At 47.6% G+C, this 27503-nt stretch overlaps 1 protein-coding gene across 1 annotated transcript in view; it reads right to left on the bottom strand.

Moving 5' to 3' along the window:
- Positions 1-27503, bottom strand: part of LOC147114005 (electrogenic sodium bicarbonate cotransporter 1-like) — a 200146-nt gene that overhangs the window by 27263 nt on the left and 145380 nt on the right. Inside the window, exon 19 of the mRNA XM_085996180.1 lies at positions 21917-22090. Within this exon, the coding sequence (XP_085852306.1) occupies positions 21917-22090 (174 nt within the window). The remainder of the gene's footprint in view (positions 1-21916; positions 22091-27503) is intronic.

The following is a 27503-nucleotide window of genomic DNA, read 5'->3' as shown; positions in this document are numbered from 1 at the left end:
AGCCCACACACAAACTTGTCCCTTAAGGTATCTGCCAGTCCCGCTCCAAACTGGCAGTGTTTCGATAGTTTGCGCAGTTCTGTTAAATAATCAGCATTGCTTTTATCCTTATGCTGGTTCCGTTTGTGAAACTTGAATCTTTCTGCTATCAGCAGCGGTGTGGGGTTTAAATGTTCCTGTAGTATCGTTGCTATGTCTTCAAAACTCTTTTCCATTGGCTTCGTTGGGGTTACTAGATTTCGTAATTAACCATACGTCTTTGCACCCATTAAATTTAACAATACCGACGCTTTCTTGTCATCTGACACCTCATTTGCCTTGCAGTACACCTCTATTCGTTCGACATATGTAGTCCAATCTTCGACTTCATTGTCAAATGCGGTGATACTGCCACTCTTCGGCATTTTGGGTGTGGTTTAAAATGGCGTCTCCCAATGGCTTAAAATGGCGTCTCCCGCGCTTTCCTTCCTCCCCCACTGTTGCCAACGCCGTTCTCGGCGGTCCTCGTGGCAATGGCGGCGCCTCACGGGTTTCTGCGCGTCTCTCTCTCACCCTCTCTTCGACGCTGCTCGGCCCCTGAACACCGGCTGCGCTCTGTGCGCTCTGCCCTCTCTCTCTCTCCCCCGTCGATGCTGCGCGGCCCTTTGCTGTGCCGCTCGGTCGGGCTCTAGCCCGCCGCTGTCCGGGAAGGGTCTGCGCACTACCTGTTGCCAGCCCGTTTTGCTGGACCACCTCGACTGGAAAGCCAAGCCTGGCTCTCGACAGCCTCCCCTGCAATTCTCGAGTCTCTGCTGGATGACTGGGCGGTTGCCCGTGGTCGACGCCCGAGTCTCTGGCCTTGACCTCCAATCCACTGATCTCCAGGAATGAATCCCCGGGAGGTGATGCAGAGTTGCAGGTAGGTTCGAACTTGCCTCGTCGCTAATGTTGTGTCTGGGCATAATAAGACACAGACTGCTGGAGAAACGGTACAACAGGTGTTTACTCAACGTGGCTCACAGTGGAACTGCCTGTACAGATTACTACTCAGTGCTATATACAGGTGTGGTCACTGCCGGTACTACAGTATACATGAGCTGTACAAAGTAGTTCCCCCCTTAAAGGTATATACATTACACCTATTTATACAATTTTATTTCTATTTTAACCCTTGAAATCATCAAAAGAGCACTGGGAAAATTCTGTGAAGCTGAAAGGTACTCTAGGCCTGTACTGTTGCAGAGCTTAAAATATTTCATTAGTGGCCAGTTCCTTTAATTCATTTACTCAGAAATGAAATGAGACAAAACAGGCTTTGTGGTTTCTGAGATGAAAATTGCTGCATATTGGGAACAATTAAGTACTAGAAACTGATTTTTTGAGGCCAAATTGCCGTCAATAGAATACTGACACAATTTTCCATTATACATGTTCCCATAATAGAAACATAGAAGATAGCAGGAGTAGGCCATTCGGCCCCTCGAGCCTGTTCCGCCATTTAATGAGATCATGGCTGATCATCCAAATTCAGTACCCTATAGAAACATAGAAGATAGGTCTAGTTCATATGGCTGCCATAGAAGACAGCAGTAATGTCAGTGGGGATGTGATATTGAGTGATTCACAGAGCACGAGGGAGCCAAAAGAGTTGAAAGTGGGTGAGGATGGAGCACCTTCTCAGTGGAGGCTGAGGAGAAGGCTGCCCATAGCTTTAGAGTCATGGGACCCAGAACTCATAAGTACTTGCCTGAAAAGAAGGACATTCAAGAAAAATCACACCTACACGAAGACTCTGAGATCTGTTTCCAAGAATGTGCAGCAACTGACAGATGTGATCCCTGAGTCCACAATTTTAGGGAAGTTTTTTCTTCATGCAGACATCAATGTGGTGTGTGGCAGCTTCACTGGAATCTGCAGCAAACCCCCACCTAAGGAGCGGCCAGCGACCAGTCGGTGCCTCCACCTCTCTAGAAGTATGGACTGCAGCTCTGGCGGCAATAGCGGAAAAAATAGACTGTACTATGTGTACCGGCTTCCAGATCACTGCAGCTGCGATACATGCTGCTGTCTCTCAGGGCTTTCAGGATCTGATAGCTACCATTAAACCAGTCATCCCGCTGATCAGTGGGGATAGATTCAGGGTCCAATTGAGCTACCTGATACAGCCCTCTCTCAGGACAGCAGTACATGTTAAATCTGTGAATTTTGATGTATGGTGTCCTTCAATAAATCGACAGAGACTGCAGAGGAACAATCAACAGGTGTTTACTGGATGAGGGTTACACTAAAACTAAAAGTACAGATCCCTACTCAGGGTTTATATACAGGTGTGGTCACTGCCGGTACTACAGTATACAGGAGCTGTAAAAAAGTAGTTCTCCCCTTAAAGGTACATACACTACAGTACATGCCAGGCTTCTGTCCTTTCCCTCAGAGCCCCACACTAGCAGAACATAGGACGTGACACCAGATGACCATGGAACAAGCTGCATAAATGCAGCAAGCAGTGGATTAATGCCAAGAGCAAACTACCGAGTGAAGGAACACCTCAGACCCATGACCCTTTTGCAGAACATGAGCAGCCAATCACATCTTGTGATACTGGCCCTCAGGCTGCACATAGAAGTACTAGAATAGGTGAAAGAAAGGCATGTGTAACCACCCAGGAGAAACCAGTTAGGTAAACATAAGAACATAAGAAATAGGAGCAGGAGTATGCTATACAGCCCCTCGAGCCTACTCTGCCATTCAATAAGATCATGGCTGATCATCCACCTCAACTCCACTTTCCCGCCCCATCTCCATATCCTTTGATTCCCGTAGAGTCCAAAAATCTCTCTATCTCAGCCTTGAATATACTCAAAGACTCAGCATCCACAGCCCTCTGGGGCAGAAAATTCCAAAGATTCACAACCCTCTGAGTGAAGAAATTCTTCCTCATCTCAGTCTTAAATGGCCTACCCCTTATCCTGAGACTATGCCCCCTAGTTCTAGATACTGCAGCCAGAGGAAACAACCTCTCAGCATCTACCCTGTCGAGCCCTCTCAGAATCTTGTATGTTTCAATGAGATCACCTCTCATTCTTCTAAACTCCAGAGAGTATAGGCCCATCCTACACAATCTCTCATCATAGGACAGCCCTCTCATCCCAGCAATCAATCTAGTGAACCTTTGTTGCACCGCCTCCAAGGCAAGTATATCCTTCCTTAGATAAGGAGACCAAAACTGTGCACAGTACGCCAGGTGTGGTCTCACCAAGGCCCTGTACAACTGTAGCAAGACTTCCTTACTCTTATACTCCAACCCCCTTGTAATAAAGGCCAACATGCCATTTGCCTTCATTATTGCTTGCTGTGCCTGCATGCTAGCTTTCTGTGTTTCTTGCATGAGGACACCCAAATCTCTCTGAACACCAACATTTAAAAGTTTCTCACCATTTAAAACATATTCTGTTCTTCTATTTTTCCTACCAAAGTGAATAACCTTACATTTCCCTACATTATACTCCATCTGCCACCTTACTGCCCACTCATTTAGTCTGTCTATAGCCCTTTGCAGACTCTTTGTGTTCTCCTCACAGCTTACTGCCCCACCAAGCTTTGTATCATCAGCAAACTTGGTCCCTTCATTTAGGTCATTAATGTAGATTGTAAATTGCTGAGGCCCCAACACTGATCCTTGTGGCACCCTATTCGTTACAGCCTGCCAACCTGAAAAAGATCTGTTATCCCTACTCTCTGTTTTCTGTCCGTTAACCAATCCTCTATCCATGCTACTATATTACTCCCAACCCTGTGAGTCCTTATCTTGTGTAATATGGCACCTTATCGAATGCCTTTTGGAAATCCAAATATACTACATTCACTGGTTCCCCATTATCTACCCCTGCTAGTTACATCCTCAAAAAACTCTAATAAATTTGAAGGTAAGCATGCAGGTGCAGCAGGCGGTTAAGAAGGCAAATGGTATGTTGGCCTTCGTAGCGAGAGGGATTGAGTACAGGAACAAGGATGTCCTGCTGCAGTTGTACAGGGCCTTGGTGAGACCACATCTTGAGTATTGTGTGCAGTTTTGGTCGCCTTATCTGAGGAAGGATGTTCTTGCCATGGAAGGAGTTCTGCGAAGATTCACCAGGCTGATACCTGGGATGGCAGGAATGACGTATGAGGAGAGATTGGGTCGATTGGGCTTATACTCGCTGGAGTTTAGAAGAATGAGAGGGGATCTCATTGAAACTTATAAAATTCTGACAGGACTGGACAGACTAGATGCAGGAAGGATGTTCCCGATGGCCGGGGAGTCCAGAACCAGGGGTCACAGTCTAAGGATAAGGGGTAAGCCATTTAGGACAGAAATGAGGAGGAATTTCTTCACCCAGAGAGTGGTGAACCTGTGGAATTCTCTTCCACAGAAGGCAGTAGAGGCCAATTCATTAAATATATTCAAGAAGGAGTTGGATATATTTCTTAAGGCTAAAGGGATCAAGGGGTATGGGGAGAAAGCAGGGACCGGGTACTGAATTTGGATGATCAGCCATGATCGCATTGAATGGCGGAGCAGGCTCGAGGGGCCGAATGGCCTACTCCTGCTCCTATCTTCTATGTTTTTATGGCCTAGAAATTCAGTTGTTTGCGCCAGCCGCTAGCGCCTTAGGAGGAGGAGATGTGGGGCGCTAGGCGGCTAGCGGCCGGGCGCAGCGCGATCTGCGCCTCTCCCCAACTTCAGTAAAGATTTAGCGGCGGCGCAAAGCCTTTGCGCGCACTCAGCTGCGCGCGCAGATCCTGACGTCATTTCATCGTGCAACGCCCTTTGTTCGCCCCACACCGGAAATTCAGTGGCGCCGGCCTATTGTGCGCCTGGCGCCCCTAGCGACTGGTAGAGGGGAACGGTTCTCAGTCGCTGCGGGGCGCAAATTAAAGGGCACTCCTCCTGCAGTAGAAAAGGCAGCCATTTTGCACCACTCCTTCTTTGTGAGAGACGGATCTTTGCAGAGAGACAAAGGTAGAGAGCTTTCTGGTTTGGCTCAACACTCGCACAGGTACTTGTGGCTTCAGGCCACAGCTTTCCACTTGTCTTTAACTTCAGAGCCATATCATTGATTGGAAACATATAATGGGGGCTGCAATGGGTGCAAACGTTGGCCTTCTCCATTGCATTCAAAGGGCTCACAGACGCCGTGAGAGAGTGGCAGACATGGCCAGACGGAGAGGGGGCAACAGGCGTCGGCAAAGGAGGCCTTACCCACCCAGGATATACCGCCAGCAGTTCTCATATCTGAACATGTCTGACGAGCAGTGTGTTCGGAGGCTGCGATTCCGAAGGGCGGTGGTCACTGAGATCTGCCAGCTGCTTTGCGGAGATCTGCAGCCACATCTGAGGAGCAGGACGTCTCTGTCGGTGGCAGTGAAGGTGACGGTGTCTCTCAACTTCTATGCCACCGGCTCCTTCCAATCTGCTACTGGGGACATTTCCAACATCTCCCAGTTTGCCGTGCATTGCTGCATCTGCCAGGTGACCAATGCCCTTTTCAGAAGGAGACGTCAGTTCATCTCCTTCTCCATGGCCCTTGTCAAGCAGCAACAGCGTGCAATGGGCTTTGCAGCATTAGCGGGCTTCCCCATGGTGCAGGGCGCCATTGACTGCACGCATGTGGCTTTGCGGGCACCTCTGGAGAATGCCGAGGATTACCGCAACCGGAAGGGCTACCATTCGCTCAACGTGCAGTTGGTGTGTGACCACAGGCAGCTCATCCTAGCTGTCAATGCCCGCTTTCCAGGCAGCAGCCACGATGCCTTCATCCTGCGCCAGACTTCTGTAGCAGACATGTTCCAGGCCCAGCCTCACCCACGAGGATGGCTTCTCGGGGACAAAGGCTATCCTTTGTGCACCTGGCTGATGACCCCGCTCCGTGCGCCCAGCACCCCTGCTGAAGAGGGATACAATGACAGCCATCAAGCAACCAGGAACATCACTGAGCAAACAATCGGCGTCCTGAAGCAACGGTTCCGCTGTCTGGATCGTTCCGGAGGAGCCCTACAGTATTCGCCTGAGCGAGTCTCCCATTTCGTGGTCGTGTGCTGCATGCTGCACAACCTGGCTATCCGCAGGACTCAGCCACTGCCACCAGACATTGGAGGACCACCAGAGGAGGAGGAGGAGGAGGATCAGCACAGGAGGGAGGCAGAAAGTGCAAGGGCCGCCCGTCGGCAGCTTATTGAACGTTGGTTCTAGGCCCCCTCTCAGGGAATGGCTTGGCACAAGAAGAATGTAGCCGCTCCACAAGCCCTCAGCCGAGCAGGGCAACCAGGACTTCCAAAAGAAAGCATGGACAGTGCGATTTAAGAACATTTATTTCTTTGAAACCTCTGCCCTTCCCACATTACAAACTAATGGAGAGAAGCCCCCACAAAAAACACAAATCGACCAGTCTCGGCCTTTCAAAAAACACAAATACACCAGTCTCGGCCTTTCAAAAAAACAAATCCACCCTCCCCCTTTAAGAGCTCACTGGCGCCAGAGTGTCTGCCGTCAATCAGCAGCTCGCCGCACCTGCGCTGCGCCCGCCCTCGGGGGTTTCGCCCCGGGCCGCCGGCTTAGCGCCTAATGATAGTCGTGCATCGCCTGTTTTAGCGCAGCAGCAACCTCTTGGGGCGATGCCACTGAATATCGGTGAAGGTGGCGCAAACTTTAGCGGCCGCCCGGCTGTAGCGCCCCAAACGTGGCTATACTGAATTTCTAGGCCTATGTTTCTAAACACGATTTCCCTTTCATAAAACCATGTTGACTCTGCCTAATCATGTTATGATTTTCTAAGTGCCCTGATACCACTTCCTTAACAATGGATTCCAGCATTTTCCCGACAACTGATGTCAGGCTAACTGGCCTGTAGTTCCATTTTCTCTCTCCCTCCTTTCTTGAATAGCAGGTGTTACATTTGCTACCTTCCAATCCGCTGGGATTGTTCTAGAATCTAGGGAATTTTAGAAGATCAAAACCAATGCATCCACTATTTCTGCAGCTACCTCTTTTAGAACCCTAGGATGTAGGCCATCAGGTCCAGGGGATTTGTCGGCTTTCAGTCCCATTCGTTTCTCTAGTACTTTTTGTCTACTTATATTAATTATGTTAAGTTCCTCACCCTCATTAGGCCCTTGGTTCTCCACCATTTCTGGTATGCTTTTTGTGCCTTCTACTGGGCAGCACGGTGGCATAGTGGTTAGCACTGTTGCCTCACAGCGCCAGGGACCCGGGTTCGAATCCGGCCTCGGGTGACTGTCTGTGTGGAGTTTGCACATTCTCCCCGTGTTTGCGTGGGTTTTCTCCGGGTGCTCCGGTTTCCTCCCACAGTCCAAAGATGTGCGGGTTAGGTTGATTGGCTATGATAAATTGACCCTTAGTGTTAGGGGGATTAAATACGTGGGGTTACGGGGATAGGGTGGGATATGTGTTGGTGTAGGGGTTACAGGGATCGGGTGGGATATGTGTCGGTGCAGGCTCGATGGGCCGAAATGGCCTCTATCTGCACTGTGGGGTTTCTGTGATTCTGTGATACTGTGAAGACAGATACAAAATATTTGTTTAACGTTTCTGCCATTTCCTTATTCCCCATAATAATTTCTTCTGTCTCAATCTCTAAGGGACCAACGTTTACTTTTGCTACTCTCTTCCTTTTTACATACTTGTAGAAGCTCTTACAATCTGTTTTTATATTTCTTGCTAGTTTTCTCTCATTCTATTTATCTTTTTTTTAATAAATATTTTGGTCATCCTTTGCTGGTTTCTGAAACTCTCCCAATCCTCAAGCTTACTACTATTCTTCGCAACATTATAAGCTTCTTCTTTCAATCTAATGCTATCCTTAACTTCTTTAGTTAGCCACAGATGGATCACTTTTCATGTAGAGTTTTTTATCTCAATGGAATGTATTTTTGTTGAGAATTATGAAATATTTCTTTAAATGCTAGCCACTGCTTATCTACCGCCATACCTTTTAATCTATTTTTCCAATCTGCCTTAGCCAACTCGCCCCTCATACCTATGTAATTGGCTTTATTTAAGTTTAAGGCTCTAGTTTCGGACTTAGGCAAGTCACCCTCAAAAATTAATGTGAAATTCTATCATATTATGATCACTCTGCCCCAGAGGATCCTTTACTATGAGATTGCTAATTAACCCTGGCTCATTACACAATACAAGATCTAAAATAGCCTGTTGCCTGGTTGGTTCCATGACGTATTGTTCCAGGAAACTGTCCCGAATGCATTCCATGAACTCATCCTCCTGACTCCCTTTGCCAACTTGATTTGTCCAGTCTATATGAAGATTAAAGTCCCCCATGATTATTGCATTGCCTTTGTTACAAGCTCCTACTATTTCTTGATTAATACTCTGTCCAACGGTATAGCTACTGTTAGGGGGCCTATATACTACTTCCACCAGTGTTTTCTGCCACTTGTTATTCCTCATCTCCACCCATACTGATTCTACTTCCTGATCTTCCAAGCTGCAATCCTTTCTCTCTACTGTCCTTATGTCATCCTTTATTATCCATTCTGCCTGTCTTTTCAAAACGTCAAGTACCCTGAAACATTAAGTTCCCAACCTTAGTCACCTTGCAACCATGTCTCTGTAATGGCTATTAGATCAAACCCATTTATCTCTATTTGTGCCACTAGTTTGTCTATCTTGTTACAAATCATTTGTGCATTCAGATAAAGAGCCTTTAATTTAAATTTTTTACCATTATTCCCTCCTTTGACCTTATTCTCTGCTGCACTGCTACAGTTAAACTTTCTATCCCTTCCAGTCACACTCTGCGTATTTTACCCAAATCGCTACACTGCTCTATTGCCTTGACCTTTCTCTTTAGATTTCTAAATTTCCCCTCACATGGCCCCTCCACCTCCACCCCCCGCCTCCGTCCCCACCCCCACTTTTATAGTTTGAAGCCCTGTCTACAGCCCTAGTTATTCGATTCGCTAGGACGCTGGTTTAAGTGGAGCCCCCGTCCTGATGGAACAGCTCTCTCTTTCCGCAGTACTGGTGCCAGTGCGCCATGAATCGAAACCCCTTCTTCCCACACCACTCAGAGCCACGCATTTAACTCTCTGATCAGCTTGACTCTATGCCAATTTGCACGTGGCTTAAGTAGTAATCCAGAGATTATTACCCTCGAGGTTCTGCTTATTAATTTAGACCCCAGCTCCTCAAAATCCCTCAGCAGAACCTCATTCTTAGTTCTACCTATGTTGTTGGTTCCTACATGGACCATGACAAATGGATCCTCTCCCCCCCCCCACTCCAAGTTCATCTCCAGCCACGAAGAGATATCCTTAACCCTGGCACTGGGCAGGCAACACAGCCTTCGGGACTCTCTTTCGTGGCTGCAGAGAACAGTATCTGTCCCCCTGACTATACTGTTCAACCTCCGTCGCCTCCAGTCCAGATCCAAGGTCGTCCCATCCTCTGTCGTCAAATTACAGTATGCAGATGACGCTTGCGTCTGCGCTCACTCGGAGGTCGAACTCCAAACCATTGTCAACACCTTCACCGAAGCGTACGAGAGCATGGGCCTTACACTAAACATCCGTAAGACAAAGGTTCTCTACCAACCTGCCCCCGCCACACAGTACTGCCCCCTGATTATCAAAATCCACAACAAGGCCTTGGACAATGTGGACCACTTTCCATACCTCGGGAGCCTACTTTCAACAAGGGCAGACGTCGATGACGAAGTCCAACACTGCCTTCAGTGTGCCAGTGCAGCCTTCGATCGCCTGAGGAAGAGAGTGTTTGAAGACCAGGATCTCAAACCCGGCACTAAGCTCATGGTTTACAGAGCAGCAGTGATATCCGCTCTGCTGTATGCCTCAGAGACATGGACCATGTACAATAGGCACCTCAAAGCACTGGAGAGGTACCACCAACGCTGCCTCCGCAAGATCCTGCAAATCCATTAGCAGGATAGGTGCACCAACGTCAGTGTTCTTGCTCAGGCCAACATCCCCAGCATCGAAGCTTTGACCACACTCGATCAGCTCCGATGGACGGGCCACATTGTCCGCATGCCCGATACGAGACTCCCAAAACAAGCGCTCTACTCGGAGCTCCGGCACGGCAAGAGAGCCCCAGGTGGGCAGAGGAAACACTTCAAGGACACCCTCAAAGCCTTCTTGAAAAAGTGTTACATCCCCACCGACACCTGGGAATCCCTGGCCCAAGACCACACAAAGTGGAGTAGAAGCATCTGGGAAGGCGTCGAATACCTCGAGTCTCTTCGCCGGGAGCAAGCAGAAGCCAAGCGCAAGGAGCGCACGTCAACCCAAGCACCCCTCCCACCCACCCCTTCAACCACCGTCTGCCCCACCTGTGACAGAGACTGTAGGTCCCGCATTGGACTCATCAGTCACCTGCGAACTCATTTTTAATGTGGAAGCAAGTCATCCTCGGTTCCGAGGGACTGTCTAAGAAGAAGAAGACTGTCCCCGACCACTACCACATTCCTTCTTTCTCCCCCCACTTGGATGGCCTCCTGTACCACGGTGCCGTGGTCGGTTTTCCCATGCTCCCTGCAGTCCTTTTCCTCATCCATACAGGCAGCAAGTACCTCGTACCTGCTGGACAAGGTCAAAGGCTGAGGCTCCTCCATCACTACATCCTAGGTCCCCCTACCTTCCTGACTCGCGGTCACGCCCTCCTGTCTCTGACCACTGACGAACTCTAAAGTACTACTTAACCTAAGGGGTGTGACTGCCTCCTGGAACAAAGTGCCCAAGTAACTCTCCCCCTCCCTGGTGCATCACAATGCCTGCAGCTCGTACTCCAGCTCAACAACTCTGATCCGAGTTCCTCGAGTTGCAGACACTTACTGCAGATGTAGTTGCGTGGGATCCCGCTGGTCTCCACAAACTCCCACATGTTGCAGTTACGACACACCACCCTGCCCTGCCATCGCTATCCTTGTTTTATTTATTAATTAATTAGTTCAAGCTTTTATTCAATCGATATTTTAGTTTTGTTTGATTATTTTATCTAGTTTAAGTTATTAATATAAGTTGATTGGCTTGTGTTCACTTTGGACATTATTGTAATGGCACTTGGATTGTGCTTTGTTATTCATAGAGGTTAGTGTCATACAGGAAAAGGGTGCCCTTATTTGGTGCCAACTTATACAATCAGGTGATAATTATTGGAATTGTCATGTTGGGGAAAAGAGACTGGATGTTCTGGGTACTTGATTGAAGGACTGTTCCATTCTTTGAAATTAGAGGAGGGTGTTGAACAGAAGACTTCAGTGATGACATGTGCTCTGATGCTCCTTGCAGCAGTCACTGAGGAGTCCTGAGTGCAAGTCATTGTGATGCTCTCCTTCATGTAGTTCTGCCTCCAAATTAGCTAGGACCACCTTCCCCGCAATCCGCAATGAAAGTGACATACAAGGGAATGCCATACCTGCTCCCAAGGAGCCATCACTGTAGGTGGGGGTAGGGAACGAAAATCTCCTGTTGGTCTTACCCTGTCTCACTGTCTGAAGCAGTGAGAAGTAAGAACAGATCTGCATAGGCAGAAAGTCAACAACAAAAAATCATTGCTGCGAAAGTCGTTCTTGTAAAGTCCGCGCCTCAATAATACACGGACTTCGGGAGAACAGTTCAACAGGTACTTTACTTAACAGGAGGGCAACGTCAGACTGAAATACAGAAGCCTGCTAGGGCCTTTTATGCAGGGGTGGTCACTGCCGGTACTGCAGTCTAAAACCAGTTCTTCCCTTAAAGGTACATACACAACAGTGCTGAGATGCAGAAATCACTACTGAAACTCTCCACACTCTACAGGCTCACAAACTCCTCACTTCCACCTGTCTCAGTTGATCCTGGTAACAGTTACACCTCATCATTTTCATTCTAACTTACCCCGAGTGCTTTGCGAGTGTAAAAGCAGAAATCTTGGAGCTGCAACGGCATTAACCTTTATCAGGACTCAGCAGGTAGATCATGGAAAGGCCAAAAACGTAAGGAAAAATGGTAAGAGATCAAATTTGGGGCAAACATCCAATGTAAATGGCTTCAACCCCCTTTTGATTCAGAGAAATGCTGCCTGCCATAATAATTTTCTGAAAACAGTGTGGAAACCTAGGCTTTGGCCTTTACCTTTTGCCACTGATCCATTATTTGATCCTGCATAATAAGTACAATGTTGGCTCCTTGGCGAGTAAGGCAGGCCTGGCTTATGATGTTTGTGTGCCCATACAGGTTTCATGAGGTTGACACATCTATGAAAACCATCACTGAGCACACCATAGAAATATTAAAGCAACAATTCCATTGCTATCACAGGTCTCGGTACTTCCTTAAATATAGCTTGGCCAGTGTCATGTACCACCGTGGTTTGTGGCATGCTTCACAATATTGCTAAGCAATGAGCAGTATACATAGAACTCCCAGGTAAGAAGGACCTGCATCCTTATGAGGGAGATAACACACATGACATGGAAGATCCTGAGGAGGCTGTTGGGAACAACAGTTGCCTTCCACTAGAGCTGTCTGGCAAGATCTTATAATGGTGATCCTTCAATTGATGACCCATTTGCCCCTGAATTAACATTTCTGCCAATCATCTTCTGCAGCCCTGAAAAGATGCAATGCTCACACCACAAGCAACATTTACTGCACAACTGCCAACCAGACCATTAATTTCACGTCAAATTCCAATCTACAATGAATGCTGGCCTTGCCAGCGACACCCACATCCCATGAATGAATAAATAAATTACAGGAACATTCTCTGGACACAATACAAATAAAAGTTCCAGCTTATTTTATTGCTGTACACATCTAATTTGCTATTCAGCATCAACCCCCTCCAACTACAGTGTTCTAGTGCTTCTACAAGATGCTCCCCAATTATTGAAACATGACAGTTGATGGGCTGCAGTATCTCAGTTAACAGCTCCAGAGGTGGTGGTGACTATTAAGTTGAGTACAGGTCCGAGAGGATCCAGATGCAAAATGATCGACTTGGATGACTGCTGGAGTAGTCTGGCCCAGCTATCTGTAACCTTGGCAGACATTGTTTCTGGGGGGGAGGAGGGGGAGTTGCACAAGGCTTGATAGGTGTTATCATCTAGAGAGACAACAATTTCATTCATGTTCATTGCATGCCTGCCATGCTACTGGGCTCTGCCTCAACACGACCACTGTTCTGTGGAGAGCAGACTCAAAACGAACAGTGAGGTGAGTGAAGCCCCTATCTATATGATCTCCTAGCTTGTCCAAGGCAGGTAAATAGTAGATTCCATTGCCCGTGTGCCTCCAAAATGAGTATTCCTGAGAGAAGTTATTACGAGCATTACAGACTCTGTCATGGAGGCCTGTACGGCAGGTATCCCTGGAGCGACCATATTTTCCACAGTGGACTGCACAATTTCAATGTGATGCATCAGACAGGATTTGAAATATGCAGGTTCTAAAATCCCAAACACTAGTCATCATATGATGAAAGCTCCTAAGCCAACCCTTCCAGCAATCTCTCTTCCTGGGAAAACAACATTCTTTTAAAAAGTGGGACACAGAGGTCCACATCCCTGCTGTCTTCAACAGAAAAGACCATGAGCTGACCTTCTGAACAGCTGATTTCTTTTCTTCCTTTGCCACCCCTACCTGCTCCTGCTCACATGCTCTGTTAAATTGGATATTTATTCACAACTGCAGGTGAAAACACATAGGTTTAGCAAAAGCACTTGTGGTGGCAGATGAAAATTGTGTTTAAATCAACTTTAAAGAGATGGGGACAATTAAAGGCAGTGCAACAATTTTTTGGAGTGTCTCTGAAACCATCTAGCTGCCTTTGCTAAGACTGAAGGGGCAGGGGATTAAGTGGCAGGCAGAAATAAAGGGAAATAAAGGGCAGCACGGTGGCATAGTGGTTAGCACTGTTGCCTCACAGCGCCAGAGACCCGGGTTCGAATCCGGCCTGGGGCGACTGTCTGTGTGGAGTTTGCACATTCTCCCCGTGTTTGCGTGGGTTTTCTCCGGGTGCTCCGGTTTCCTCCCACAGTCCAAAGATGTGCGGGTTAGGTTGATTGGCTATGATAAATTGACCCTTAGTGTTAGGGGGATTAAATACGTGGGGTTACAGGGATAGGGTGGGATATGTGTTGGTGTAGGGGTTACGGGGATCGGGTGGGATATGTGTCGGGCAGGCTCGATGGGCTGAAATGGCCTCTATCTGCACTGTGGGGTTTCTGTGATTCTGTGAAAGGGAATCCTAGGTGCAGACACAAGACTGTAGACAAGTGAGGGAGCAACCCAGCACCCAAATCACTGTTTGATGATTGTTGAAGTCAATGTGGAGCTGCATGAGGTGCTTGCGAGGAGGGCGGTCCTCTGTGCCACTCCCTGATACAATGCTACATAGCTGGTTATTACTGTCCCTGTATATGCCAGTCCTATGCTGGAAGGTCACTGCAGGTGTCCTTACAGCACATGACACAGTCCTGTAGCTGCCTCGCTGCTGACCCAGAGCCGGAAAAGATAGGTCCCCATGTCATTGCCGGTTTACCAAATAGTTGGTGGCATCATGACACTTGTAACAAATCATGCAGTACCTTGTAAAGTATGACTTGCTGTGATTGGGGTGCTACTGAAGAACCATCCACCATAACAGTTAGACAGGCATCTCGTAGTGATGCTTGCTCAGCAATCCTTTGGAAAGAGCAGCACATCTGTCAAAGCGAGGTATCTCTGCAAATAGGATCTTCAAATGCCCACCCCAGGCCTAATCAGAAAATGGAGTAGGTCTGAGATTTGGCAGTAAACTAATGGGACTCCTATATACTGAATTTTGCAATCCAATGTGCCCTCTCTGCACCGAAATCTGGGAACTCTGCTCATTCTTTGGAACACAGCTCCATATGAGCTAAATGGTGTAAATAAACTTATCCTCCTCAGCAAAAGGAAAAAGTCAGCAGTTGGCAGTCATTGCGTTATTACTTTCACCTTCCCCCTATTTCTCATCTACATGCTGCCCCTTGGCAACAGCATCCGAAAACACTTCAGGTTCCACACGTACACTGACAACACCCAGCTCTACCTCACCACAACCTCTCTTGACCCCTCCACTGTCTCTAAGTTGTCACACTGCTTGTCCGACATCCAGTACTGGATGTGCAGAAATTTCTTCCAACTAAATATTGGGAAGCCCGAAGCCATTGTCTTCGGTCCCCGTCACAAACTCCGTTCCCTAGCCACCGACTCCATCTCTCTCACTGGCCACTGTCTGAGGCTGAACCAGACTGCTTGTAACCTTGGTGTCGTATTTGTAGTGTATGTACCTTTAAGGGGGAGAGCTACTTTTTACAGCTCCTGTATCCTGCAGTACCGGCAGTGACCACACCTGTATATAAGCCCTGAGTGGCGCTCTGTACAGTCAGTTGCAGTTTGAACTTCATCCAGTAAACACCTGTTGATCGTTCCCTGCAGTCTTTGTCTGATTACTGAAAGGACACAACATTAAGATACCCGGATCTAACATTGGCGACGAGAAGATTCGAACCTACCTGCAACTCTGCATAAGGAGGTCGAGTCCAGAAGCACGGGCATCGCAGGGGAGGCTGTCGAGAGCCAGGCTTGGCCTTCCAGCCACGGTGGTCCAGCGAAACGGGCTGGCAACAGGTACTGCGCAGACCCTTCCCGGACAGCGGCGGCTAGAGCCGACCGAGTGGCACAGAAAGGGCCGAGCAGCGTCGACGGGGGAGTGAGAGAGGGCAGAGCGCACGGGGCGCAGCCGGTGTTCAAGGGCCGAGCAGCGTCAATGAGAGAGAGCAGAGCGCACCGGTGTTCGGGACCGAGCGGCGTCAACGGGGGAGAGAGGCGAGAGAGAGCAGAGCGCAGCCGGTGTTCAGGGGCTGAGCAGCATCAACGGGGGAGAGAGGCGCGCAGGAACACGCGAGGTGCTGCCATTGCCACGAGGGCCGCAGAGAACGGCATTCGCAGCAGCGCAGGAGCAGCGCGCGAGACCCACAGGGCGTCGCCATTTGCCAGGAGGACCGCCGAGAGCGGCGTTGGCAGCAGCGCGGGAGACGCCATTTTAAGCCGCTGCGGGGAAGAAAGGAAAGCGCGGGAGACGCCATTTTAAGCCGCAGCAGGGAAGAAAGGAAAGTGCGGGAGACGCCATTTTAAGCCGCAGCGGGGAAGAAAGCAAAGCGCGGGAGACGCCATTTTAAGCCAGTCTAACCACACCCAAAAATGCCGAAGAGTGGCAGTATCACAGCGTTTGACAATGAAGTCGAAGATTGGACGACATATGTCGAACGCATAGAAGTATACTGCAAGGCGAATGAAGTGCCAGATGACAAGAAAGCACTGGTATTGTTGAATTCAATGGGTGCAAAAACGTATGGCTTACTACGAAACCTAGTAACCCCAGAGAAGCCAGTAGAAAAGGATTTTGAAAACATAGTGTCAATCCTACAGGACCACTTAAACCCCACACCGCTGCTGATGGCAGAAAGATTTAAGTTTCACAAAAGGAACCAGCATAAAGATGAAAGTAATACTGAGTATTTAACGGAACTGCGCAAGCTATCGAAACACTGCCAGTTTCGAACGGGACTAGCAGATACTTTAAGGGACAAGTTTGTGTGTGGGCTTCAAAGTGAAGGAACCCAGAAACGGCTTCTATCAGAAAAGGATCTTAAGCTGGACAAGGCTTTCAGCATTGCAGTATCACACGAAGCAGCCGCACGGGGCGCTGCAGAGATACAACGGAGACCGCAAGAATATGGCACAAATGAAATGTCATACGGAACAGTGAAGTGCTATCGCTGCAGCAGAACAACACACGACCATAATGATTGCTGGTTCAAGGACAAAGTGTGCAGACAGTGTGGAAAAGTAGGACACATAGCAAGAGTCTGCAGGTCGGGAAAGAAAACCAGCAGCAAGAAATCTCCACAGGAGAAGTACAAGAAGGTACATAAGGTGACAGAGAGTAGTTCAGACGAACAGAAGAGTGATACAAACTCCGGAAGCAAGGAGCTGGGTTGTCTGAAACTACATAATGTGATCAAAACGGAGGATCACCAAACTATCTGGGTCACGCTCAAGGTAGCAGGAGTCCAAGTGAAAATGGAATTGGACACAGGATCAGCCCTAACAGTCATAAACCGAAGGGACTACAAGCGGCTATTCTCACATATACCCTTGAGAGATACAAAGATTGTCTTGAAGACCTACACGGGGCAAAAAGTCTACCCCAAAGGAAAAATAAGGGTGAACGTTATATATAACGGCAAGGAAACACCAAAAATGGACCTATATGTATTGCCAGATGGAGGACCACCACTACTAGGACGTGAATGGATCCGGAAGATACAGCTAGATTGGCATTCCATACAAGCACTGACTGTAGATGCCAAAAAGGGTGACAACGTCACACCTGGACGACTGTCAAAAATGCTAACTGACACACAAGAAGTGTTCCAGGAGGGACTCGGAACACTAAAAGGCATAACAGCGACGATCAAAATAGAGGAAAATGCAAGCCCAAAGTTTTTTAAGGCCAGACCGGTACCTTATGCGATCCGCCCAGCCGTCGAAGCAGAGCTGGAAGGTTTGGAACGTTCAGGAGTACTGTCGAAAGTGGCCTGGAGCGAGTGGGCTACACCCATCGTTCCTGTAATGAAGAGGTCGTTGAGTAATACGCCTGGGGAACCAAAGAAGGTTCGCATCTGTGGGGACTTTAAGGTGACAGTGAACCCAGTCCTTCACACTGTACAATATCCGCTTCCGCGGATTGAAGATATTTTTGCCTCGCTATCTGGAGGGAAACGCTTCACTAAGATTGATCTGGCCCAGGCGTACCTGCAAATGGAGGTAGAAGAAGCCTCGAAACAGTACCTCACGATCAACACTCATAAAGGTCTCTACCAATACAACCGGCTGGTGTTCGGGGTAGCATCAGCTCCGGCTATTTGGCAAAGGGCAATGGATCAAGTCCTGCAAGGGATTCCAGGGACCCAGTGTTATTTGGACGGCATCCTGGTCACGGGCAAAAATGACAGTGATCACCTCGCCAACCTGGAACAGGTGCTCACTAGATTGAAGGAATATGGGCTCCGAGCTAATCGCCACAAATGCGAGTTTTTCCAGAAGCAGATCTCGTATTGTGGCCACGTTATTGATAAAGAGGGGTTACATAAGTCCCCATAAAAGATTGAGGCAGTAGTCAAGGCTCCAGCACCGGAAAATGTGTCACAACTGAGGTCGTTCCTCGGGCTGGTGAACTACTACCATAAGTTCTTGCCGAATTTGTCTACCGTACTACACCCACTGAACACCCTACTGCAAACGGGGGTACCATGGAAGTGGAGTGACGAATGTAAACGAGCTTTCCAGAAGAGCAAAGCATTGATCACATCGAAAGAGGTGTTGGCTCATTTCAACCCAGCACTACCAATTCGGTTGGCGTGTGATGCATCACCCTATGGCATTGGAGCGGTGCTGTCGCACAAATTCCCAGACGGCTCGGAGAGGCCAGTAGCCTTTGCGTCTCGGTCACTAACCTCAGCCGAGCGTAACTACGCCCAGATTGACAGGGAGGCCCTCAGCCTAGTGTGGGGAGTGAAAAAGTTCAATCACTATCTGCACGGGCAGAAGTTCACCTTGCTGACTGACCACCAACCACTTGTCTCCATCTTTAATCCAAAGAAGGGCGTTCCGGTGATGACTGCGCAACGGCTACAAAGACGGTCCCTTTTTCTAGGGGTGCACCAATATGATATCGAGTATAAGGGCACGAAACAGCATGGAAACGCTGATGGGCTATCACGCTTGCCACTGCCTACTGCGGAGTAAGCACCAGCAGTGGATCCTGTCGAAATATTTCATTCGACTATAATTGAATGTTTGCCAGTAACTAACGCTGGTATAGAGAAGGAGACCCGAAATGACCCGACACTGTCTCGGGTATATGATTTGATGGTGAAGGGATGGCCAGCACATGGCGACTCACTGTTGCCAGCATTCTCATCCAGAAGAGAACAGCTGTCAGTATGCCAGGGGACCTTGATGTGTGGATCCCGAGTGGTAATTCCACCCAAGTTAAGGGAGAGAGTGCTCAATGAGCTTCACGAAGGTCATCTGGGAGGGGTGAAAATGAAAAGCCTTGCTAGGGCTTATGTGTGATGGCCGGGGATCGATCAGCAAATCGAGGACCTGACAAAGAGCTGCTCAGGATGTCAGAAGGTCCAAAATGCACCACCACATGCCCCTCTACACCCATGGGAGTGGCCCTCATCTCCATGGCAATGGGTGCATATTGACTTTGCTGGTCCATTCATGGACTCAATGTTTTTAATAGCCGTGGATGCACACTCGAAATGGCCTCAGGTCATCAAAATGTCCTCCACCACCACGGAGAAAGCTATTGCAGTCCTACGGACCATTTTTGCCAGGAACGGCTTGCCAGAGCAGATTTGTTCTCAGAATCTCAGAAACCCCACAGTGCAGATAGAGGCCATTTCGGCCCATCGAGCCTGCACCGACACATGTCCCACCCGATCCCCGTAACCCCTACACCAACACATATCCCACCCTATCCCCGTAACCCCACGTATTTAATCCCCCTAACACTAAGGGTCAATTTATCATAGCCAATCAACCTAACCCGCACATCTTTGGACTGTGGGAGGAAACCGGAGCACCCGGAGAAAACCCACGCAAACACGGGGAGAACGTGCAAACTCCACACAGACAGTCACCCGAGGCTGGATTCGAACCCGGGTCCCTGGCGCTGTGAGGCAACAGTGCTTCTGATAACGGACCACAGTTTGTGTCCGAAGAGTTTCGAAGATTTATGGTAAGGCATTACACATCCGCCCTGTATCATCCAGCCACAAATGGATTGGCTGAGAGGTTCGTACAAACCTTTAAAAAAGCAGTAAAGGCCATGTGCGATGACGACATTCCACTACAGCATAAGGTGGACAATTTCCTGTTAGCCTACAGAAATGCAACACATGCAGTCACCAACCAGGCCCCGGCCATGATGTTCTTTAACCAAAGGTTGAGATCTCGTCTGGATTTGCTCAGACCAAATGTACGAAGAGATGTTGAGAATAAGCAATTCCAGCACATCAATGAGAAGCCGACAAGGAGCTTCAATGTAGGGCAACCAGTCTTAGCCCGCGACTACCGAACAGAGAAATGGCAACCAGGAACGATATGCACACGGCAGGGGCCACTAATGTACACAGTGGATGTTGGGGAGAACATTGTGAGATGCCATGCTGACCAGATCCTAGAGTCACAGGAACGAGTCAACCCCATGTCTCGGCCATACGTACCTGGTGAGGAACCCGACGTACAGGTCAGATCTACCTCAGAAACAATAGCATTGGAAGCTGATGAATCAACTGACGACAGGGTGTTAGAATCGCCTCCGCACCAAGAGTGAGACACTTGGGAAAAGCGTTATCCAGAAAGAATCAGGAAGCCTCCCCAAAGACTGAATTTATAAATAGACTATTTCCAGTTAATGTTGCATGTTAAAAGTGTTAATTGTAATTAGTTTGATATTTAATTGTTAAATGAGTGTTATGGTACTGTTAATCTAAAAGGGGAGGAATTGTAGTGTATGTACCTTTAAGGGGGAGAGCTACTTTTTACAGCTCCTGTATCCTGCAGTACCGACAGTGACCACACCTGTATATAAAGCCCTGAGTGGCGCTCTGCACAGTCAGTTGCAGTTTGAACTTCATCCAGTAAACACCTGTTGATCGTTCCCCGCAGTCTTTGTCTGATTATTGAAAGGACACAACATTAAGATACCCGGATCTAACAGTATTTGACCCAGAGGTGTGCTTACGACCACATAGCCGTTCCATCACTAAGACCGCCTACTTCCACCACCGTAACATCGCCTGACTCTGCCCCTGCCTCAGCTCATCTGCTGCTGAAAACCTCATCCATGCCTTTGTTACCTCAAGGCTTGACTATTCAAATGCACTCCTGGTCAGACTCCCATCTTCCACCCTCCATAAACTTCTCATCCAAAAATCTGCTGCCCATATCCTAACTCTCGTCAAGTCCGGTTCATCCATCACCCCTGTGCTCGCTGACCTACAGGTTGAGCAATGCCTCAATTTTAAAATTCTCATCCTTGTTTTCAAATCCCTCCATGGCCTCACCCCTCCCTATCTCTGTAACCTCCTCCAGCCCTATAATCTTCAGACACCTCTGCACTCCTCCAATTCTGGCCTCTTGCACATCCCTGCTTTGAATTGCTCCACCATCGTCAGCCGTGCCTTCAGCTGCCGAGGACCTAAGCTCTGGAATTCTCTTTTACCTCCTCTAAGACGCTGCTTAAAATCTATCTCTCATCTGCCCTAATATCTCTATGTGGCTCGGTGTCAAATTATGTTTGAAGCACCATGGGAGGTTTTACTACATTAAAGGCGCTATATAAATGTACGTTGTTGTTGTTGTTATTGTCACACAACAAAATTCCCATACAATTTAGGAGCCACTATAAGAAATTCCCACTCAGCGAATTCACCGTTTCACCCGTGCCAACATCTGGAATCGGTGATTAGATGTCATTTTCTTCCCACAGGAAAGGTGGTAAAGCCATCACCCTGGACACTTACAACACAACTCCAAGCATTGGATTATAGACTGATATTGCCAAAGCAGATCAGCTGCCTGCTCTCTCAACTGGGGATAGTGCCTCTTATAAACAGGATAGGGGAAAAGAAGGAAGTACTGTAATTGCTTTTTTTTAAATGGAAGGGAGTAAGAATATTTATTAATTACTCCACCTCTGTAGATGAAATACCATTTCTGGTTCTGTTGGCTAATTTTACAAGCATCATAAATGGGAGTGGGATATTGCATGTTTAGGGTGAGAATGTCTATAAACCACATAGTTGAAACTTACCATAACTGGAAAGATGATTGCAGCAACTGTTGATTTCAGAATCCACAGCAGAACCAGACAGAAGACCTGAATTAATGTGAAGAGGTGGACACGACGCAGTGGGACATGACGTAAGTACATTAAGTCAGGCTGGTGCTTCGGAGGGGTAAACAGCAACTTCAGTCTGTCGATAAACTATCAAAAAAAAAGAGATGCAGACAGCAGCATATTAATTTTGTGTTAATTTTCTGCATCAAACTCTTTTAGTTTTGTTGTTATTGTCATGCCTTTTTCACCATCGCTTTCATTCATGTCGGAATTGTACGTGCTATCCTTTACAATGAATCATGTTCCTCCTCCGATTATTCTATTAGCTTGGGGCCCAACTTTACTTCAAAATTCATACATTTCAATGTTTACTTACCAAAGAACCTTCACTGTGCTTTGTCAACACAACTTAGGTTGTTGTGAATGAACTTACCTTTAATATTGAAAATTCTCTTCATCAAGGCAGCAACATTCCTTCTTCAATTACAGTGTTCTTGAGAATATCACTCAATCGTGAACATTACCAAATATAAAAATGCCTCAGATGAAATACATTTATCTAACAATATTACAAAAACAGTGACCCAGAACTTCCTTGGGACAGTAATCCTGGGATTATATCTGTTATTGACCTCCACTGCTGACTCCGTTGAAGTCAGTGGGAGGTCACTAGAATTACGTGCTGGCAGCACATCACTACAGTGCATCTTGGGTGCCTGTGTTGCTGCCCGAGATGCTATAAAATATGGTCTTGATGTCCAGCCTGGGAGAGGGGAAGTGTATTGCCCCCATGCCCACCACCACCCCCTGAAACAGATTTGAGACACACCAAAGGTAAAGCAGAAGTGTGCTGGAAGGGCTAAGGATTTTTGGCCCCACTATATCATGCATTTCCCATCAGTCACTCCTCCTTTACACACTTCAGGTAGAACACTCAACCTTCTGTGGCTGATAATGCAATCCCTGTGAAGTACCATCGCTAGTCACGTGCTCCATGCACCTGCGGCCCACTGAGGTGACCTTGCCTGATCATGTGTGGCCAGTGCATTGCACTATTTTGACAGTGCATCAGTAGGAGCTGAGGTCACAGGGAGGGATTTCTGGCACAAGAGTGCCTAAAGGGCTGCTATCTGACCTTAAAGTTGTATTACAGATTTTACCTAAAAAGTGACTGGGCACAGAACACTCCCATTCAGTAATCAGGAACTGGAAGACAATCCCTATTTGGATGAGAGGGCTGCCCTGCAATAATGAGTAAAATTAGAGCAGCATGAGTAGATGCGATGGAGTAGATGCGACGGAGTATGTAAATACAGTCACACCAGTGGCCAAATCCTGGGAGCAAGTGAAGAAACAATTTTTTGGCCTATGCAGGGTTGCCAAGAGAAATGTGCAAATACTGCACAATACCTTAATAAGTTGCCTTACAAAGTTTCCATAGTGCTCGTCACTGTAAACTCAGTCCATCATCACAGAGGGGGAATACCGGGAAGCTTGCCATTTGCTAATCTTTCTGAATGTTAAGCATGGCATACTGTGATTGGTGTACTTCTGAAGAAAACTTCCAGCATAACAGTTAGACAGGCATTCAAATCTCGTAGGGATGTCACCGGGGGTCTATTTGTGTAGTATTTTGCATGAGAATTGGACACATGTGGGGAGGACTGTATGTATTGGTGACAAAGGGCTATTCATGAAAGATTTGAGCAATTAGATCCTGTCTGATGACTGCAACAGTCTGAGCAGCTTCTTCAGCAGATAATTCTTCTTCTTCATGATTGGCCTCATCATCTGCTTCAGCTTCTTGCAGCCTTCCTTGGCGTGACTTTTTTTTATTCGTTCATTTATTACCCATCCCTAATTGCCCTTGAGAAGGTGGTGGTGAGCCGCCTTCTTGAACTGCTGCAGTCCGTGCGGTGAAGGTACTCCCACAGTGCTGTTAAGGAGGGAATTCCAGGATTTCGACCCAGTGACGATGAAGGAATGGCGATATACTTCCAAGTCAGGATGGTGTGTGACTTGGAGGGGAACTTGGAAGTGGTGGTGTTCCCATGCGCCTGCTGCCCATGTCCTTCTAGGTGGTAGAGGTCGCGGGTTTGGGAGGTGCTGCCAAAGCAGCCTTGGCGAGTTGCTGCAGTGCATCTTGCAGATGGTACACACTGTAGCCACGGTACGCAGGTAGTGGAGGGAATGAATGTTTAAGGTGGTGGATGGGGTGCCAATCAAGCGGGCTGCTTTGTCCTGGATGGTGTCGAGCTTCTTGAGTGTTGTTGGAGCTGCACTCATCCAGGCAAGTGGAGAGTATTCCATCACATTCCTTACTTGTGCCTTGTAGATGGTGGAAAGGCTTTGGGGAGTCAGGAGGTGAGACACTTGCCGCAGAATACCTAGCCTCTGACCTGCTCTTGTTGCCACAGTATTTATGTGGGGGGTCCAGTTAAGTTTCTGGTCAATTGTGACCCCCCAGGATGTTGATGGTGGGGGATTTGGCGATGGTAATGCCGTTGAATGTCAAGGGGTGGTGGTTGGACTCTCGCTTGTTGGAGACAGTCATTGCCTGCCACTTGTATGGCGCGAATGTTACCTGCCACTTATCAGCCCAAGCCTGAATGTCGTCCAGGTCTTCTTGCATGCGGGCAGGGACTGCTTCATTATCTGAGGAGTTGCGAATGGCACTGAACACTGTGCCGTCATCAATGAACATCCCCATTTTTGACCTTACGATGGAGGGAAGGTCATTGATGAAGCAGCTGAAGATGGTTGGACCTAGGACACTGCCCTGAGGAACTCCTGCAGCGACGTCCTGGAGCTCTGATGATTGACCACCAACAACCACAACCATCTTCCTTTGTGCTAGGTATAACTCCAGCCAGTGGAGAGTTTCCCCCCCGATTCCCATTGACTTCAGTTTTACTAGGGCTCCTTGATGCCACACTCGGTCAAATGCTGCCTTGATGTCAAGGGCAGTCACTCTCACCTCACCTCTGGAATTCAGCTCCTTTGTCCATGTTTGGACCAAGGCTGTAATGAGGTCTGGAGCCGAGTGGTCCTGGCAGAACCCAAACTGGGCACCAGTGAGCAGGCTATTAGTGAGTAAGTGCCATCAATAGGCACCATCAACAGGCCACTTTGTAGAGCGAAGTTCTGGAGGGCACAGCGGGCAACTATAATTTTACAGGCCTTGACTATTGGTTGAAGCAACAAAATTGCCATTTCAGGATGGTGAAAGTGTATTCCACTATGGCCCTGGTGAATACCTGGGTCACATTATATCACTCCTGAGCTCTTCCCCTTTAGCACACTGTGTCATGAGGCACAGTTGCAGGGCATACTAAAAAGTCATTCCTGAAGTCTTCCTGATCCTTCAAATAAGGCTGGCATCATTGACTGCTGCAGGATAAATAAATCAGGGAAGGTACTTGAGAAATGTGAATGATTCTGTTCCTGTGGTCATAGATCATGTGTACATTGATGGAATCGTAACCTTTTCTATTCATGAATGGTGGTGCATTTGAGATAGGGGTATGTATGGGTACAAGTGCAGTCACTGACACCTTGCACGTTTGGGAATCCAGCCACATAATAGAATTGGAAGTTTCCTTAAGGCTGCCAGTTGCTTTTCACAGTAAATCTCTGGCTCCTTCTAACAGTGTGTGAATTACCTGCTAGGTTCAATTATAGACTGAAGGTTGCAAGATGTGACAAAAATCTCCTGCATTTGCCCAGAAGGAGCTTGCAGCATAAAAGTTCAGCACAAGGGTATGTCTGAATGGAGTATCTAAGGTGTATCCTCCTCCAGAACCAGCAAATGGAGAGGTACACTCAAAGCAATAAGAACATAAGAAATAGGAGCAGGAGTAGGCCAATCGACCCCTCGAGCCTGCTCCGCCATTCAATAAGATCATGGCTGATCTGATCCTAACTGCCAATCCACTATCACAGAACCATCTCCTGAATCTAACAGAATTAGACACATGAAATAGGAGCAGGATCAGGCTACACGGCCCCTGGGCCCGCTCCGCTACCCACAGGGCCATGACCAATCCGAACCTAGACTCATGTCCAAATTCCTGCCCGCTCCCCGTAACCCTTAATTCCCTTTACTTCTAGGAAACTGTCTATTTCTGTTTTAAATTTATGTAATGATGTAGCTTCTACAGCTTTTTGGGGCAGCATATTCCATGGACCTACCACCCTCTGAGTGAAGTAGTTCCTCCTCATCTCAGTTTTGAAAGAGCAGCCCCTTAATCTAAGACTATGCCCCCTAGTTCTAGTTTCACCCATCATCGGGAACATCTTCCCTGCATCGACCCGATCCAACCCCTTCACAATCTTATATGTTTCAATAAGATCGCCTCTCATTCTTCTGAACTCCAATGAGTAGATTCCCAATCTACTCAACCTCTCCTCATATGTCCATCCCCTCATCCCCGGGATTAACCGAGTGAACCTTCTTTGTACTGACTCGAGAGCAAGTATGTCCTTTCTTAAGTATGGACACCAAAACTGTACGCAGTATTCCAGGTGCGGTCTCACCAATACCTTGTACAACTGAAGCAATACCTCCCTATTTTTATATTCTATCCCCCTAGCAATGAAAGCCAACATTCCATTGGCCTTCTTAATCACTTGCTGCACCTGCATACTAACCTTTTGAGTTTCGTGCACCAGGACCCCCAGATCCCTTTGTACTTCAGTACTTTCCAGTTTCTTGCCATTAAGATAATAACTTGCTCTACGATTTTTCCTGCCAAAGTGCATAACCTCACACTTTCCAGTATTGTATTCCATCTGCCAAATCTCTGCCCACTTACTTAGCCTGTCTATGTCCCCTTGCAGGTTTTTTATGTCCTCCTCACTCACTACTTTCCCTCCCATCTTAGTATCATCTGCAAACTTTGATATGTTACACTCGGTCCCCTCCTCCAAATCGTTAATATAGATTGTAAAGAGTTGGGGACCCAGCACTGACCCCTGCGGAACACCACTAGTTACTGATTGCCAGTCTGAGAATGAACCATTTATCCCAACTCTCTGCCTTCTGTTAGACAGCCAATCCTCTATCCATGCCAGAATATTACCCCCAATCCCGTGATTTTTTATCTTAAGCAATAATCTTTTGTGTGGCACCTTGTCAAATGCCTTTTGGAAGTCTAAATACACTACGTCCACTGGTTCCCCTTTATCCACCCTATATGTTACTTCCTCAAAGAACTCCAGCAAATTTGTCAAACATGACTTCCCCTTCATAAAACCATGCTGACTTTGTCCTATTAAATTATGATTATCCAAATGTCCTGTTACTGTCTCCTTAATAATGGACTCCAAAATTTTACCTACCACAGATGTTAGGCTATAGTTTCCAGCCTTCTGTCTACTGCCCTTTTTAAATAAGGGTGTTACATAGCTGGACACTTATGAGCTCTCCGGACTACAACTATACAAACCGTCTAGCTTTAACTAGTTATCAGGAAGACTGCAACAAATTTCAATAACTTCCTTTGCCCAGCAAGATCAAAACAGTGCAGAAACAATCAGTTGCTAAGAGATATAGCAATAA

This window comes from Somniosus microcephalus, chromosome 8, assembly GCF_052327205.1.
Source record: "Somniosus microcephalus isolate GS21.2 chromosome 8, FLI_Smic_1.0, whole genome shotgun sequence".
In the NCBI taxonomy this organism is placed as follows: Eukaryota; Metazoa; Chordata; class Chondrichthyes; order Squaliformes; family Somniosidae; genus Somniosus; species Somniosus microcephalus.
The sequence above is the reverse complement of the archived record's forward strand: the minus strand, read 5'-3'. Positions and strand labels throughout refer to the sequence as shown.